We start from the raw sequence: 19,195 nt of genomic DNA, 5'->3' as shown, positions 1-19,195 counted from the left end.
GTTTTTAGAAAAAATACATATTCACTCCTCATAAAGCTGTGTTCTTTGTACGTGAAAGTTTGCGCTGTGACTTTTCTGAGATTAACCGAAGCGCTTGAACTCCTCAACTATCGAGCACCTCGACATTTTGGATAGTTTTTCATCCCACTGCATCTGCCTTAGTGTAAAGGTCATCAAGTGGATTCTTACATTTTAGCAAAGTCAGCAGTCTGAGCAGTTCTCCCAAACAAACATCAGTGTTGCTTTTGAACCTTTTTGACACGTAGGGTTCTTTCCTTTTCATTACCCTTTGAGTGAAACGAATTATTTTAAACGTCACAAGAAAAATTGGATTTAATCTTGCACTTTTATCCCAAGTGTTACCGGCTATGATGGTTGATATCATGCAAACTACTGTTATTATTGGGTGATTCAAAAAGCTTATTTGACACAGACTTACATTCAAAACTAATTTACTCACATTTGTTATATGGCTACTATACAACAGATGTGCAATAAAAAAAGTGATAAAGACTATATGAACTCCTCCCATGCTTAATAATCAGTGTCATGGACGACAGAGATGAATCCTAAATGGCCTAAAGAATAATCAGTCTCAGGATCTATAATACAGTGGAACCCCGACTTACGAAATTAATTAGTTCCCGAGGGTCTTTTGCAAGTCGAAAATTTTCGTAAGTCGAAGCACCCATCGCGCGTTTTGACTGAGGCGATGCTGAACGATAGGCTATAGGCTGCTAACTAGAACAACAATACGTCGTTCAAGTGGAACAGCAAAGCGCAAGTACGGAAGCTAAGGGGTTGTCACATGATTTGGAAGGCATTGTAGGCTCAGCCAATCAGAGCCAGCTTATTTCGTTACTCGGGCATTTTGCTGTAACACGGGCAAAAATATTGCCATTCAGTGCCTTCGTAACTTGAATTTTTCATGAAACGGGGGATTCGTAAGTCAGGGTTCCACTGTAATTGTAAATTGGCTACTTTGCAGATTCCACCTATCGCATGTTACTTTTAGAACGTAGCTACCATGATAAACAAGGGACCACTGTATAGATATTTTAAGGCTGTCAAACCTCTCACTATACACTGTATACACTTTTCTCAGACAGGCATGAACATTTTCACACTTTTCTCTTGTAGAATGAAACCAAAGATCAAACCCTGTTTTCGGGTCAAGAACATGGGAATAGAGCAGCTGCCAGAGAATTTAACATTAATGAATCAATGGTACGGAAGCAGAGGAAGCAAGAAGAATGAGTTGAGTAAAGTTTGATTTATCTGACTGTTTTGTTTCGCTTAATGCGCCTTATAATCCGAAAAATATGTTAACTTCTACCTTCCTTTAGCATGTCCAGAAGAACAACTTTTTGTGTGCGATGGTTAGCATCTTCCTCTGCCTTTTGGGTGCTACCGCAGGTGCCTTTGACGGTGCAAAACATTTCGTGGCCATTGTTGTGTTTGTTGGGAGAAAACTTACAAACATACAGTACAGTACTTCAGAGTCACACTGCTAGTGATCGATTAGACAAGCTGAACGCATTCTGTACTGTACAGGAGACACGGCACGAAGGAGACTGATTGACAGTGGTCTACAGCCAATCAGGACGCAGAACACAATGTGATGTAAAAAACCGAAACAAACAAAAAAAAGCATGCAAAATTGCACAAAAAAACTAATAGAAACAGCGAAGCCGCGAAAGGTGAACCGCGTTATAGCGAAGGACTACTGTATTGTAAGACCACATCAAATTCAGATGAATCCCCAAAAGTCCATGTGAAAAGTCCATTGCTAAATTCATGCATTTTTGTTATGACTGTTATAGTGATACTTTTTCTTAGGGGTGTATGTATGTGGCAATCAGCACTAATGAGTTCACCTATCTTATTTTGAAAGTATCCAACGTCCTAAATTCAGTACTAGTTTCTCACTGTAACACCAATGTGTAAAGTAACACTGTACAGAGCTTCCTGCATGGCCTCTCACAATAACCATGGCACTGTTAGCACAGGTCGAAAAAGTGGGTCAGCCTCTCTGGCCCATTTCTCAACCGGTTTAGGGTCTACCTGCAAGGCAGAAATGTCTTTGTCCCAAATGTGAAACTCTGACAAAGTTACATCTGGGATCCCTCTGGGATCAATCCCTGGCCCCTTTTTATTCCAGCTGTACTGTCATGTCATCAATGACACTCAGGCATTACACATTGCTCCCAAACATAGACTTGTGTCCTCTCCAATTCAAGTCCTAATGCTGAGCATGATGGATAATTTCTACAAGAGCTATTTATTTTAGTTCCCAAAGCTGAGCTACAGAATGCAAAAGACATAGTTTAGCTATTTATGAATAAATTATTTTCCATTTGAGGAAAAGAGTTACATACAACTTGGTATTGCAACCAGTGGGTAACTGACCAACTTTCTGTGTTACAGGGTAAAGACTAACATTGCCTTGAACCATCACGCAAACATTCTTTATTTTTCTACTACACTGGGCCTTGATGCAGACTCTCAGTTTGTCATTTAAGCCAACTTTACTCTGATTGGCTACCCCTTAGAAATATGTTTAAAAAGCATGCAGTTAAAGCTTATGTTCTCACAGCAAAACTTATGAATTTGAGAGGACAATACTAAGGGCATCAATTACATCATGACGACTCAAAAGTAGAATAAAATGATCTAAAATAGAGTTTTAAAGCATGCATTTATGGACTACTTTCATATAAGCTAAAACATCATTATTTGAAACATGTTTAATACAAACAACCAGCAATGTAACATATATTGATGACAGAAAAAAGAAAATTTAAATAAAAATATATAGGAAAAGTATCATATTAATTCTAAAATAGACCCATGTTAAATTACTCTGGATATCCATGTCTAGACTGAATTTAATAAATGAATAATGACTGATGAAGAAATGACTAATGAAGGGTATGTATGTCATACCTTTTCTGTGGAACACAGCATTGAGGAAGTCTTGAGCCTGTCTCTCCAGTCGGCTGATCCGAGACTGCTCCTGTTTGAAGTCTTCACACTCCGACAGCACGTGGCTGCCTCCACCGTTCTCCACGCTGTGCTCCTACACAGACAAACACGCAGAGACCAACGAGTGAGTAAAGGTTTGGTGTGAAAGAAACTAATACCCTCACACTACCACCACATTATGCCACTAGCATTTTTTCATTATGATTGTTTAAACATGTCCAGCTCTCAATGTCGACAATTCTCCGACAGTTCTGTGTCAACAGAAGATGGGTTGCACAGCGGGGACAAGCAGACTTCTCCATACGTTGGCCTTTTTTATTTATCTTGGCAAGCATAGTATGCATTTATATTGCATTTTCCTAGTCTTATTGACTACTGAAAATATTGCAGGGCAAGCCATACACACACACACACACACGTTTTTATTAAGATGACAATAACATAACACTACAGGGAGAAGTGGTGGCAGGACACGTCTTCACTTCCCCACTCACTCACGCACTCACTACTACTACTAATGGCTCAGCCGCTGTGGAGTAAAATTAGGATTTAAAAATTGCCGGGTGATTGCATCAAATTTTTCTTATTTGACAAATGACTGCAAGTGGTTGAGCGTGTGGTAGCTTTAAATGCTGGGTGACCAAGGCAATCGAAACAACAAACAACCGTGGTTGACTTGGGAGTGACTGTCGTCACTCTCAGATTACAACATGTTTGCAAATAATTTTGCTCTAATTTAAGAGTGGCTATGTTACTGTGTGGCTGTTAAATCACCATCATGTAGCATCTACATCGCACTGAGTATTTCTTCTTCAGTCACCTTTCTCACTCACTGTGTGTTAATAGACCTCTCTCCCTTGAATCATACTTGTTATTAGTCTCTGTCTCTCTTCCACAGCATGTCTTCATCCTGTCTTCCTTCTCTCACCCCAACCGGTCCCAGCAGATGGCCCCGCCCCTCCCTCAGCCTGGTTCTGCTGGAGGTTTCTTCCTATTAAAAGGGAGTTTTTCCTTCCCACTCTTGCCAAAGTGCTTGCTCATAGGGGGTCGTATGATTGTTGGGTTTTTGTCTTTATGTATTATTGTAGGGTCTACCTTACAATATAAAGCACCTTGAGGTGACTGTTGCTTCAGAATTTATCAGTTAATTGGTGTATTCTCACAAACAGATCACATGTGCTTGACCCCATTTAGTTGTAACTGAGAGCAAACTAATTTCTAATCTTGCATGTGATCTACAAACACTGTTTTCCCCAGTCTGACTGAAGGGAGGCTCTCTTTAATCCAAACCACTAACTTTTCCAGGATATCGAGGCCTTTAGATCCTTACAGTACAATAGAGAGGAAATTTGAGTGCATGTATGCGTCTGTGTGCATGAGTGGTAGGAAACAAAGGAACTTAGATGAGAAAAGCTTTCTCCAGTCTCTGTTCTCTTTATTTTAACCCCTCAGCTCTCTTTCTGCTGGTGGTTTGCATGGCTTCAGATCAATGAATCGATGGTTCCCGCCCACTGAAGCTCCTCTGGCATCTTGCAAACAAGCAGAGGGTAATAATGGCGAGACAGGGAGAGCACTTGAAACCCTAACATATTAATAAAAACCTGTATTTGAGCGTAGAAGACGAATGTAATTGAGGTGCCATGGTTTGCATTATGTGAGCGGCTAACAGTTATTGAGTATTTAGAAAATATGGTGGAAAAAATAAACCTTCTGGAAACCCTGCAAGGTTTTGTGTAATTGATTTTACTCCGATAACTGCTTCAGTTTTTTTATTCATATCTTATCTGTGATTATGCTATTACATGCACAAGTGAGCTCTGGCAACGCAGCTACAGTTAGCTACTGCTACATGGCGTCATGCGCAGAGAAAGGCAGAGGCCAATGGGGGCTCGGAGATGGTAGTGAGTGGTGGAAAAATGGGGATGTTTTTAGCAGACAGATGGTCGACCCTGGGGGTCGGACCAGGGTCAAGTTGAAAAACAAGCAACAATGTATGTCTGACAGAAGGACGCCCCCTCCTAACTTCCTTCCCTTCCTTGTTTATTCTCACATACCTTTCTTTCATACATGTGTCCACATATACATTAGGTCAACATCCCAAAAAGTACTTACCCTGAGCTAAATAGGAACAAAAAAAAAATAAATAAAACGAACAAAAACAAATGAAAAGACAAAAAGTCTGCTAATGAACACTGTGACAGGCATTAAAGCTATAAGATGATTTCTTATAAATTATTGTGCATATTTTAGGCTTCAGTGTCCCTCCCCCAATCAACTGCCCTCATAGAAATGCATTCAAAAGCATATGATAATATTGATATGTTAATTAACACAACATATGTGACTCATCTCTTATTACAGCCTCCAGACTAACAAGTCGTTTCTACTTTCTTCTGATATTTAAAAAAGAATTTTTCTTTTCATCCACATCACCCCCTACGGTGTTTATAATGGCGACTGTGGTGATAAGAGAGCGGAGGCCACATGCAACAAGGGAGCCCATTTGGAATCATCCAGAGACTGTTGAGGGCCCCGTAGCATCCTTGCTCTTTTTGTTCCTCATTTTTAAGTGCAGCGGAGGGCGGTAACAATGAATGGCCGCAAAACACGAAGGCCTTCTGCACAGCAGAATGAGCAGAAGCACGATGAACACATGCTTGCATTTGTATATATTAAATAGAAGCTTGTCCAATAAACTCATTATTATTCTGTTCAGGATGCTTTTTGTTGGGCTAAGAAACTGTGAGGGTGTACCAGCATCTAGGCTACTGTGGGAGACCAACTAATTTACAATCATGTCAGCATCCTCCTCCTCCTTCCACACACACACACTCACTCACTCACCTCCAAATCATTATGTCACAGTCCTTTTATAGGCTAAATTGGGGTCAAGACCACGGATGGTTAAACAACACAAATAACAAGTAGTGCACCAGGAGGAGGAGAGAGACAAAGATGTGGTATTTTTCAATAGAAAACTTAAAACTGGCAGTGAACTAAAATACAGAACACGTGGACAAAGAAAATGAGCTGCTTCATGAAAGTAACATAAGTGCTGTATCAGGCAGAGAGCAGTATTCACCTCTGTTAGCGACAATGTTAGCGAGGAAATAGCTAATTGAAACGCACATCATGTTTTATTTTTTTTAAATTTGTACAACACTGCAGTGAAACATTCCCCTTCTCCACACTCACAGCACGCATTCAGTGGAACATGTTGTTATACATTATTCAAGGCCTTTACATCTTATTTGTAAGCCTTAGATAATAAAAGTGTGTTCTAATACACATCTTATATTGAGGGCCGTTTAAAAATGTAAACGTTTTTTTCCTTTGGACAAAAGCTGCAATTATTAAGTTGGGTGCAGGGATGGTGGTGTGGTTTGCCTCACAGCAAGAAGACCCTGGGTTGAAACCCAGTGAGTTGGGGTTCTCTACAGGTACTCTGGCTTCCTCCCACAGTCCGAAGAAATGCATGGGGTTAGGTTACTTGGTGACCTAACCCCCATGTGTAAATGTAGCCGTCTAGCTCTATAACACCTGTCCAGGATGTATCCTGCCTCTCACACTATGACTGCTGGGATAGTCTCCAGCATCCCTTTGACTCTTAACTGGATATGTGGAAGAGAAAGGGTGGGTATTAAGTTATCTATTTGTATCTTGCTCTCCTAACTAATAATTAATGTGGTTAATTCCCAGTAACCACATCTATGAAAACAAATAAAAACTTAAAAAAATGTTTTCCTTTGCACTCAAAGTATGAAATAAATAAACCCAGCTATGCCACAGCACAATTACACAGTTATACATTATAAAATGTAGCCCCCACCCATCACCCCCCATATTCTGTAGTCTGCTTATTCTTTGAAACAAATTGTTCAATCGAGTGTGCTGCTAAAAAGCTAACATTAGTTTATTCAGGTGAAAACAAAACCTAATGTAACTCCATATTATATATAAAAAAAACCCTGCTCCATTTACATCAGGCACCTTCGTGTTGTGAGGTAAAAGTGATACCACCCAGCAGCTTCTGAAGAGTTGTGAAATCACAGCCATGTAATTAGAATGAGAGGGTCTTATCTAAAAGGGAGACTGAACTGCACCTACCTTGACTTTCTCACGTCTTAAGCAGCAGAAGAGACAGTTTTCATCAAAGGACCAGTCAGACACCTCCTCTGGCTCGCAGTCTGCATGACAGAAAGTATGCAATTAATGACTAACTCAAACTCCCATAATGCTCAGGATCTCATAAGTTGACTGATGTGCTACCCGGGAGCAGAATCTGTTAGTGTAACAGTAGAAACAAAGAGCAAAACAACGTGGTGAAGGTTTAATGTGTGTTTTACTTGATTTGCGAGGCGCTACTACAATTATTCAGTTTGAATATCCAGGTGCAGATCATTAGCGAGGTGTATATGAATCGAGGGAGAAATCCAGACTGATAAGCCGAGAGAGACTGACAGCTCAGGGACCACCACCCAGATCAACAACAGCAATAAAGTGATTCACTTTTAATTACAGTGACTGACTAAATTCCAGCGATTCAGTCCACAAGCATGCCGTGTAAAAATGAACCACACCTGTGACTGACAGATAAGCTCAATCAGGTATCAGGCACATTATTGCCTTAAACCTCCAAAAGCAGCGTGGACGTCTTTGTGCATATATCTGGGTCAGTTTGAGAGATTCACGCCCTGAAGCCGTCTTCACAAAGAATGTCCAATTTCCAAAACTGATTTCTCTTAAATGTGTTTTTCTGGATGACAAAGTTCACTGGTGTCTCCCTGTAGTTTTATGAGCTTCCAATCATTAAGCCAAAAATCCTGACAGACTCTCTGCCTCTGCAGGTGTTTTACTCTGCTCTAAATTCACATTTCAAAAGAGAATGTAACTGATCAAATACACACGAGCATTGTGGGCAATTAAGAGAACCACAAAATCACATTTAAAGCAAATCTGAGCAGCTAAAGATATATTTCTACACTTGTATAGAAATATAATGCATTTCTCTACTATAAATGCAAATGTGTCAGCACAAAAATTTATGTTTACAGAAAATTCTGGTTGCAAAAATGGCGACGTGTGTAAACACTCTTATATTTATACAGAACAAATTAGCTGCATGTTACTATTACTTTTCACTTAACATTTATAATTAATTATTTGCTGTTGGAGGCTTGACTAGTTTTACTTTTTGTTGTTGTTGTTTTGTTGTTCTGTGCACAGAATGGGCAGATATTACTGGGTGTGTGGTTCTGATCTCATCTCAGGCTGATGGAGAGGTGGAAGCTGAAATCAAAATATCAAGTTTTGTAATTTTAAACATGTATGACATAAACCATAAAAGCTCCATATAATCCAATTAAAAACAACAACAACCTCTGATCAGTGGTTTCTCATATCAATAATAATCCTGTGATTGTCCTCTTATGATTAAATGATGATTGATTTAGATGATGTCAGCAGCAGAAATACATTTTTACCAACATAGCACCTTCTGAGCTGAGGACACTGGCTACAGCTGAGCTGTTGCCATGGTATTACACCTCCATTTAAAACAATATATATATATATATATATATATATAGGAGGGAAAAGGAGGGACGAGTCAGCTCCACAGAGAGACAGAACAATATCAGAACATCCTGTGAACATGAAGTGTGTGCCAATTCAAAACTTCCCATCTCCAAAATGACACCTTTTCAGCAACTAAGCAAACACGCTGAATCTCAGGTGAAAGTGCTTCACAAAGTGTTACGCCGTGAGAATTTATTCCTTAAACTGTGAAAATCTGATAAATGTAAGGTGTATGATGTTCATTTTAACATCACACAGGGATGCCTGCAGTTCTGCTGTGATATATCTGTAGCACAAACTGCTTTGCTTTAATGCATTTGTTTCCATATGTATAGGAATGCCCTCGGTCTCATCAAACAACTCGATATTTCTTGTTCTTGATTCATTTGGGGTTTTTTCTTCTCGCGTCACTATTACCCAGTCATTTCAAGACATAAAGCAGTAAAATCTCTGTTTTTATGTAATTTCCTTTATTGTGCAGTATTGTCCTTAAAGAAAGAAAAAAACCTTCATCTTTTGCAATTTTAGAAAAATAGCAGGATGGAACCACCTGATTTATTTAGGTCCAAATGAAGAGCAACATTTAAAAACAAAAACAAATCAAAAAACAGTAGAATATTAAAAAAATATGTTGATGCTCATCTTTACTGCTGCATTTAACACATACAGAAATGTAAATATATACAGTCCACTCTGACATAATAAAGAAACCATTTGTACATGACCTGAAGCCATGTTCAGCAATTCTACCCTGTCCCGTCTTGTTACTGTGATGACCCCTCCCCACTCTGTTTGTTCGTGTTTCTGTGTGGGAGGAGGGCAGAGTAGCAGAGGTGGGTCCATAGGGGAGCCACACCTGGCACCGCTCCAGTGACTGCTTTATCAGAGGGCCGGGTTTGCACAATCCATCTCTCTTCTCCATTTGTTGGGTTTATGGCTTGCATGCATTTCCACTCATCCTTGCACTCTTTACACTGCTGATACAGATAATCTACATTTTATTCACAGTAAGGTCAATTTGATTAAAGGAATCGTATTTATTTCAATTTCCTTCTTTGTGTCGACTGTGAGCTGGCATACGTGCTGGGAATAGATGTTTCTGCAACAAGCTAATATCGGCAACTGTGTCCATCCATGCCTTTAACTTTCTATCTTTTTTTTTCTTTTTCCTTGTTTGCCATTTATGAGCATGAAAAGAATAATAAAAGAAAGAAAGGAAAATCTTTATATTTATATGGATATTTACAGGATACCTTTGTTCTGAACAAGGAATTTAATAATCCCAAACATGAAAAACAATAATATTTGAGCTATAAATGTGAATATATTATTAACTTGTATTTTTTTCACATTTATAGTTTGACAATAACTGAAAAACAAAGCAGGGCAAAACAGAGCACACGAGGGCAGGCGGGCAATGGCAAGTGACAAGCAGATGACATTCCAGGAGTTTTTGTTTGTTTCTTTGTGCCATACCATGACCTTCCATTACTTTGTAAGATTAGAAAATCAATAATCCAATTTGTTTGAGTTGTATAATCCCTTACAGTGAACATCAAGTCTGCAATCAGTTTTGTAAAAGCTATATTATTTGTTTTGAGGCGACGCAAAGCACTCCCTTTGCACTTGATGCCTCGGTGTAATCGATTACAAAGAAGGTTTAAAAATGGATTTTCACGCTGCGCTGTACTGAACAAGACAACAGGCTGCCAAAAATGAAATATCTGAAGATGAAAATATAACCAATAGGATTTGGAGTTAAAGAGTAACTAAATCCCAACCGCTGCTTTTCTGTCCCCTCTGGCTAACAGTTTAATCTGCTTCACCTCGCGATCACACCCTACAGCAGAGTAAGACACACAAGTAAGATCCGGTCAGGAGGAACACCAGCATGCTTCTTTAAGAAGAACCTGTTCAAATCCTATAAATAGGGTCTGCTAGTTTTCCCCTTTTTTAAAGTGTGTGTGCAGATATGTGCCTGAAATCTCCAGCTTCCCATCATTTTCCTGCGAGACGTGCAGACGATTCAGTTACTACTCTCTCGTTTTCTTTGTGCATCTCTGTCTCCGGGACAGGAATGAATAAGGTCAAAGGTGAGCTGTGCTTGAACCCCATGGTTGTGCCACTTACAGTATCCCTGGGAATGCGCCAATTAAGCTCCAGTCCCACAGCTAGCTTAACCCCCACCCCACCCTAACAGTATTCAAGGTATTTGTGAGTGTGTGCAAGTAGTAAACACAAAGGCGATACTGGCACAGTTTAGAGGAAGCTTTCAGTGTGTGTGTGTGTGTGTGTGTGTGTGTGTGTGTGTGTGTGTGTGTGTGTGTGTGTGTGTGTGTGTGTGTGGGGCCCTGCTCAGCTCTCGGCTTGTTTACATGCACATAATCAGCTCAGCATACCTGAGCCTGAGCGGCCTGCTTTCGTAAACGTGACAACTGAGAAAATGCAGGTTTCTTTGAGATTAAGAGATACACGGTTTCCAAGCTACCGCAGATGTGATTTCTCTGTAATGTACATCTATGCTGTTTAACGTGAGCTTGTATATCTTTGCATATCTTAGTGTATGCCCCTCAGCACCCTGCATAATTATGTTTATATGTTTGGTTTTGTGGACAAGATTACAGCGAACCACTGACCAAAAAACAGGAAAAAAACATGGAAGCTACCGGCAACTATTGCAATCATCAGACTTCAGCTTCACTTGCTCTGAATCACGTAGCAGCGCCTTCTTTCTTAAACAGACCTTTAACATTTCTGACATTTTGATCGCAGGCTGAGAAAGTTTTCTGCGCCCACAGGACTCAAATCAGTAAATATATAACTCTAAATTGAGAGCTGGCTGACTTCAGCTTTAAACAGAAAGTCTGGGAAACACAAAGGAGGGTGAGGGCCCTTTGAGGGAAAAGAATTCATGAGACAGCATTTTGTTTGGGTTTTTTTTCCTCTTCAAGTCACAAAGATTAACTTTTGCTAGGCGTTTGTGTTTTTACGTGAGGGAGGCTTCACTGCTGCCTCATGTGCCACCTTTACTTGGGAGACAATGTATATATGTGTGTATGTCTGCGCACGAGTGTAACGCATGATTGAAAATGACATGCCCGAAATATTCCAAAAATGCTCTAAGTTGGTGGGGGATGGGTCACATGACACCAGAACGCCATGTTGACCTTGTTTTTTCTGAGAGTGCATGTGAGAGAGTGAGCCGGGCAGCCTTCCTTCGCTTTAGTCACGTGATATTTATGAGAACATGTAACAATTGGGTTTTGCTGATGTAAAAACTAATTTTGTAATTCCTATAAGTACTGTGAGTGTTGTGCATGGGGGAAGAGGCACAGATGATAGAATACCTGAATGCAAACACACCACCTGTGTTTATGGCATCCTGAGTTTCAGAATGTGAATGAAAGCAGTCATCACACAGACAATGCTGTGCAACCACAAATATACTTCATAAATTTACATATGCACTGGGGTTCACCAGTTTGGATGACAGACTGGGGAACCAGCATATGATTGAGCGCTGGAAAATGTGTACACTGTGATTGTTTAACGCTTCTTCCACTAAAGCAGGGGTGTCAAACTCCAGGCCTCGAGGGCCGGTGGCCTGCAGGTTTTAGATATCACCCTGGGTCAACAGACCTGAATCAAATGATTAGTTCATTACCAGGCCTCTGGAGAACTTCAAGACATGTTGAGGAGGTAATTTAGCCATTTAAATCAGCTGTGATGGATCAAGGACACATCTAAAGGCTGCAGGACACCGGCCCTCGAGGCCTGGAGTTCAACACCTGTACACTCAAGGCAGGTCTGAAGGAAAAAGGTGGTCAAACCTAGTGCTAGTAAAGCATACCTAATAAAATGGCATCTAATTCTTTGTGGCATAGATTCGACAAGGTGCCGGAAAAATTCCTCAGATGTTTTGGTCCACCTTGACTTGACAGCATGACACAGATCTGCAGATCTATTGGTTGCTCATCCGTGATGCAAATATCCAATATTACCAGATCCCAAAGGGGCTCTACTGTAGTTCTGATCATTCAAGTAACTGGTTTTAGATTATGTGAGCTATGTGACATGGTGCTTTATTATTATAAGCAGACATCAGGACATAAAGGGACAGACATGGTGAGAAATACATTCATGTAGACTGTGGCCTTTAAATGATGCTCAGCTGGTAGTAATACATGTGAATAAAAAAATCAACATACATAAGAGATAAAGACAATGGCTCTGCTGTAACTTGGGCTATATTTATATGCAAAGTGATCACTCAGGGAAAAAGCAACAGAAGATGCTGCGCTGCTCTCTGGAACTCTCTGAGGCCTTGCTAATCACTCACCAAATAAGCACAGCAAAGAGGGAGGGCTGTTCTTGTGTCTGTAGTTTTTCTACTCTCCTTTTTTTTTGATGGATTCATTTGGGAAAAAGAGATTGTGCCGAAGGGATATAAACAATAGCTAAATCTTCTAACAAAATTTGAAGAGGCGAATATTTGAATATTCTACAACTAAAAGCATCTAAGATGACAGAAGAAAAATCTCATAAAGGTTCAAGTAAAGGTCAAAAGACCTGGCATGTTGGATTTTATGAAAAAGAGGAATGACTGCATACACCATAATATTATTTTTATATTTTAATACAGATGTGCAGATCCACATTCAAGTCAGCATGAAGACACATCTGCAGGGTGGTGCTGATCTGTGACATCAGCTGTGTGATTCAGACCGAGCCCTGTTTCTGCTGCTCGTGCTCTCACCGTGAATGCAGTCGTAGCAGATGCATTTAAGTCACTATTTTTTTGCACTGTATTTAGCCGTTTACCAGCTCTTCTAGCATCAGACCATTAGAGAGCAGTGAGAGCCTCATTACCAGAGAAACCATCAAGCTCAGCTGGTCCAGGCTGCCAGTTTTTGTCCTTCTCCAGCTCTGTTTAGTGACATCTGGCCTGTATAAATGAAAGGCTATTGTATGAATTAATCATATTGTTTTGTATTCTAAATGCTTTCTGCAGCAGCGTCACTTCTGTAGGCAATAAATGTTTTAAAGTCAGATCAATGGGGAGATGCTGTGTCGCTCATTGTCATGTCAGTATATATTTATTGAAGGTCCACAGTGTCTCTCACGCTGAATAACACTAAGCTAAATTGAGAGCTGAGCTCCTGCTGTATGTGCATGTCTATTGTTTTTTTTAAAAACAGAAATATATAAAAGCTCTCCAGAGCACAAGATGAAAATGACTTTAGTCCTTCCAAACAACATTGTCACTGATAAAAAAGATTTATTTTATTTTTCTCTCAATAAATATCCATTTTGTTGTTTTGTTTATTTCATTTTATTAAAGTTCCCATTTTTTCCCCTCACAGTTTCATCACGTGTGTGTTACTTGGTACGTCAGCTGCCAAAGACTCGGTAGGACAGACTGCCATTTGCGTTGCTAACTATGGTCGGTGCGTTTGTATACAGTTGTATTTGCAAATGCTGATTTGTTTGTTTTGCATGTTTACCTTGGAAAAGGGTGATGTCTTTGACTAGTCCCGGCCCAAACAAGCCTTCCAAGATGCTTTCAAAGCCTGTGAAAGACAGACAAGATGTGACGTTAATGCCAGCTGACACAGTTCCCATCGAAACAACTAATGGCAGCGACCAAAAATACAGCTGCGTGGAATAAAACAATCGTTCTTTTAAGGAGGAAATGTGATGACAACGTGCTTTTCTCCTGGGATAGATTTCTGCTGATGCACAAAAGAAAGAAAAAGCGATATAATAATAAATGTGGGAAAAAAAACTATTTAAATGAAAATGTAAAGATTTAGCAATATATTATTTTATGTGTGCACACAAATATGAAAATATATTTGTATACGCACACACACAGAATGATGTTAGAGCACAAAAACAAAGGCCTTTCGGTCACACAAAGAGTTAAATATCTACAAAGATAAGGCTCAGTGAGCACTTATTACATATACACACACAATAAAAAGAAAAGACACACACACTCAAACACACACACTTTCTTTCTAGCTCTTAAAGCAAATGAGCGATTTACCTCTAATACACCAAGCTAATGTCACTCACTTTTTATTAACTGTAAATACCCCCGATGTGGTGTTGCCAAGCAACAGCACACAAAAAAACCCATAAATACGTATTGTAATTTTCAACCTGACCACCCCCCACCACCACCTCCACCTTTCTTCTCTCTTTCCTCCCCCCAACCCATCCTCCACTAAATGGAAACAGAGGCAGACGGAGAGAAACGGAGACAAAGACATATGTGTGTTTAAATGTGTGTGCATTTTGAGCAGGGGATGGAAGGGTTGGAGGGGTGCGTGCAGGACGCTGCATGCACTCACACACGAACACAGTTCAAGTGTGGGCACTTCGCTCGGTGCTGAAGATGACAGTGTGAGGCCATGCTTCTTTACTCGCAGGAATAGCAGAGACTGAAAAACCAGAGCCTGCATGGAAATGTATTTCTGTTATAAAATCATTACAGTCAGCAGCAACACTTCAGCTCCCACAGCACCAACACTATAAGCAACCAATATAGGAAAGAGGTCAAAGATTCAAGGATTGCTGCATTTTATAGGTTTCAATCCAATGTGGAAGAAACGCAGTTGGAATGGATCTGGTTTGATTTTGCTCTTATTTTTGTTTTGCCGTAATTAATACACGACACGAGACAGCTGGTTTTCAACTTCTAGACTATCTGAGCACACTGGTTTCAAACTGTGACCGCAACAATAGCGGTCAGCTTTAATCTGACGGTGTATCTATCAAACACTGTATTTATTTCCAGATGCTTTTCAAGTCCCTTTTTTTTTTTCATTTTCACCATGAAAATTTGACTTTATACGCTTGGTTTTAAAACAATGAGCACATTACTGATTATGCGCTTAGACGTGCAGGAACACTGAAAAAAGTATGTGAAATGGTGTGTGTTTGTGAAAGAGATACAGAAAGAAATCCCTCATTATCTGTCCCTTACTCTCCAGGCTTGTGTTGGCCTACAGCCAGATACAAATGAACTTGTGCGTATGTTTTAATTTCCAGAAACATCTGCCATGTGGTGACACAACAACACATACAGAAATATTACTCAGGACGTTTGTCTGGCAAAATCCAGCTCAGGTTGAGTTTAAAATTAAATAACATGATAACTACTGCAACAACTCCAGCATCATCTATTTAACAGGTCCTCCCTTATCGATAAATACACAGCTACTTTATATAATCTATATAGATTACAGCACTAGATTAGAAACAATTCAAGTAGCATCAAACCAAATGTGTTAAATTTTTAAGTTAATATTTTTAATGAAGTTAGTATTTTATAGTTGCTATTCACATGGATGGTATTGATTAAACCTATTGTGATGGGCACTTTTTTATATTTTGCAAAACATGTTGTATGAAAACACATCCACCTACCCAGCTTACCACACACCCGCACATCACAGTTCCCTTAAACCTGCACATGCAAAATTCATGCAACCAACAAAGACGGCTTTGATAACAAAAAAACAGAAGCTTCAAAGAATTTTCAAAAGCTTCAATTTTTTCTCCTTCCTCTCCAGCTGGCAATGTGTGCAGAAACACAGCTCTCCTTTCAAGCTGGGGGGATATAATTAGGGTTGCAGCGCTGCATGAGAAATCAGCGCTGAAAGTCAAAATTACTGAGCTGCTGCTCTATTTGGCCCATAAGATGGTGAGTGTTTAAAAGGTACAGTCAGCCGCAAACGCTTCTCTGACAGAAGCCCGGGTAGAGTAGAAGATGACTCCCCCGAAGGCCAAAGCCATGATTGGACACATGAGATTGGGGATGCGATTGGGCAAAATGAGATTAGGGGCTGTGATTGGCTAGATGAGATAACGCTGACAAAGTCTCTTGAGCCACTGGCAAAAAGCTCCAGAAATGTAGGTCAGTTAGTGAACACACACACTGCTGGTCCAAAAGCAGTCACACATGACTTAGTAGAAAGAGACCACACACACAGACACACACACACACACTATGGCATCCGGGACTGTGTCATTGTGTTATGCAAAAATACATGTGAATATAAACTCTCTTCCTCTTTCTCTCGCACACAAATCTTTAAAATCTCCACTGTGCCACTTCATTTCACTTCACTGTACAGCAGCACAGCTGAGAGGAGCATGACCAAAACTGAGGCACATACACAAAAATGCACACATGCACAGAATCAGCAGACATCAAGCTGAACGGTGTGCATTTCGGTGCACATGACGAGCAATTGTGGCAAATATGTGAACAAATGACCGATGCAGTGAATCACGGTGAAGCTGCTGCACATGCAGGGTATAACACACACAGCACTTTAACGATAAAGAAGAAGTGGATGATGTAGACATACATGCTCGGCAACTTTACACTAGGAGCCATTATTTTTTTAATTAAAGCTTTGGCATTTTATGGTATGTTTACGAGTTAATGAAAGCGGACAGAAAATATGATAACCCCACACTCTATATAATAGATGGATGTAGCCACATAATGCCTGCCACCATTTTGGAATCTTGGAGCTAAAAGCTGCCATATTTAGACTAGAAGATGCTAATCAACTAATGCTAGCAAGCTTCGTTAGCTGCAAGTTATTATGAAGGCTGGAAACTCTGCAGAGACCAAAGCTTTTGTTCGTAACAGACAGACTTCCTCAAGGCTGAAAGGAGGCTCACTTTGGGTTATTAGATGAACTGCAGTTTTGGCATTCATTCACTGATGTTTCTGCTTGGCGTTAACCAGATTTGGACCTTTTTAAAAAAAAAAATATTGTGTGGATATATCTCTTAGGAAAACACCATCAACATCAGATTGGTAAAAGTCTGCCTCTCGGTGCTCTCACAGCGCTGCTTTGTATTTGTCAAGAGCAATGAAGCAACTAAAAAATTCACTCAGGGTGTGCTTGTCAAATCAAAGCACACCCAAACGTGTAAAGAAACAACATCTCTCAAATTTCCAACAGCCAAAAGGAAAAAAAATGAACATGACCCTGAAGGAAGTAGTGCAATCAATCTGAGCAGGAAGCAGAGAGGGGAGCAAACAGGGATTGGGTTAAGCAGCACAGAGGAACCAACGCTTGACTTTCTTGTGACCACTGGATGCACACTATATATAGTTCTGTATGAACATTAATAATTCATTGTGACCAAAGCCTTTAGAATAAGGCCCCTTGCCTGGTCCTGATCAAATCAATACCTAATTAACCCTAACAGCAGTAAGGAGTGCAGGTATGTGGTCTCCTAGAACTGTTTATAGCTGAAAGCCTGGCTGTAATAGAGAGGGTTAGGGAGGAGGAGAGATGGATATGGTTGAATAAAAAAAGGAAACATGAATAATATCACACAGTTTCAGACAATCTTTCCAGGAGACATTAATTGTGGTGTTGTAGGGTTGACATTTACAAAAGTTACAAAAAAACGGTCCTGGTAGAAATCCTTAATCCAAGTCGAATAAATCCAGGGTCATGAAAATGAGACAATACATGGGAGTGCAAACTGGAGGGAATAACTGAGCATCATTTACTCCTCCTAACACTCTAATAAGCTAGGGTTTCAATTTCTTTACAGTTTTTTTTATCCCTGCAAGGTCATTACATCCAAACCTTAACCCTATAAAATCAGAATATGTCCTTTTCCCCCTTAAATCTTAGCAAGAACAAGAACAAGGAAAACAATCTTTCTAACTGACACATATTTTAAACCATTTCAGTTGTTTTGACTTGGACCTTCAGTATTTATTAACCCTTTAAAACCTGCAACATGAAACAACTGCCAGAAATCCTTAATTATTTGATAATGGAGTGTTTGTTGAACCTTTAAGCAAAATATATAAAAGATATATTATTTTTAATCTGCATATATGAGTTTTAATTTGTATCACATTTACAATTTAGTCATTAAAAATCTATCATGCAATTTATATCGTTTTTTGAGGGTAAAAGAGAAGTCTCAAAAACTCATAAAAACGCATGTATTAAATATGCTTGGCTTTAATTTTTGGCCTCTAAATACATATCCAACACTCTTTGATGATAACCTGTTGACACCTGTAAAATAAACGTACAGAAGTCAATCTGTGAGAATTATTCTGACGAGGCCGTCTTCAGTCACGCTGATCCTGTTCTCTGGAACAAGCTGCTTGATGATTCAAAGTCCATGACAACTGTTACTCTCAAAAACTTCCATATTCTCCCACACCTGTAGCTAATCGCTGTGTGTGTGCGTGCGTGCGTGCGTGTGTGTGTGTGCGTGTGTGTGCGTTGCTGTATGCAGACACGTACTGCATTTCTTTGTGGCTTTTATTGCCGTGTAACATGTTTGACGTATTCTGCTTTATTAATTCAGATTTTACTTTTCACTCACGCCTATTTTTATGTTGCCTCATATTTGTTTCTTTTTCTGTTTATGCCTATATTTTCAATTTTTTTGTTTTCCACTGTAAATCAGTCTTACTTTACAGATAATAAAAGGTGATATATAAATACAATTTCTATTCCACATATAGCTGATGGAAATGCAAAGTGTTATTAAAAACAACATGAAGTGTGGCTAACCCAGTACTCTCTGAGACGCACCAAACACCGGGCACTTTTCTCTATTTGTTATA

At 39.7% G+C, this 19,195-nt stretch overlaps 1 protein-coding gene across 1 annotated transcript in view; it reads right to left on the bottom strand.

The window, feature by feature from the left end:
* The window catches only part of lcor (ligand dependent nuclear receptor corepressor), a 79,312-nt gene that overhangs the window by 20,475 nt on the left and 39,642 nt on the right, over window positions 1-19,195 (bottom strand). Inside the window, exons 2-4 of the mRNA XM_086297479.1 lie at window positions 14,067-14,132; window positions 7,093-7,172; window positions 2,947-3,079 (exon numbers count right to left, since the gene is read on the bottom strand). Of these exons, the coding sequence (XP_086153605.1) occupies window positions 2,947-3,079; window positions 7,093-7,172; window positions 14,067-14,132 (279 nt within the window). The remainder of the gene's footprint in view (window positions 1-2,946; window positions 3,080-7,092; window positions 7,173-14,066; window positions 14,133-19,195) is intronic.

This window comes from Aulonocara sp. 'chitande type north' Nkhata Bay, linkage group LG6 (assembly GCF_057382095.1).
Source record: "Aulonocara sp. 'chitande type north' Nkhata Bay isolate Kocher_YH1m ecotype deep benthic linkage group LG6, A_spYH_male_GT1.1, whole genome shotgun sequence".
Taxonomy (NCBI): domain Eukaryota; kingdom Metazoa; phylum Chordata; class Actinopteri; order Cichliformes; family Cichlidae; genus Aulonocara; species Aulonocara sp. 'chitande type north' Nkhata Bay.
This window is presented reverse-complemented; position numbering and strand designations above follow the sequence as displayed.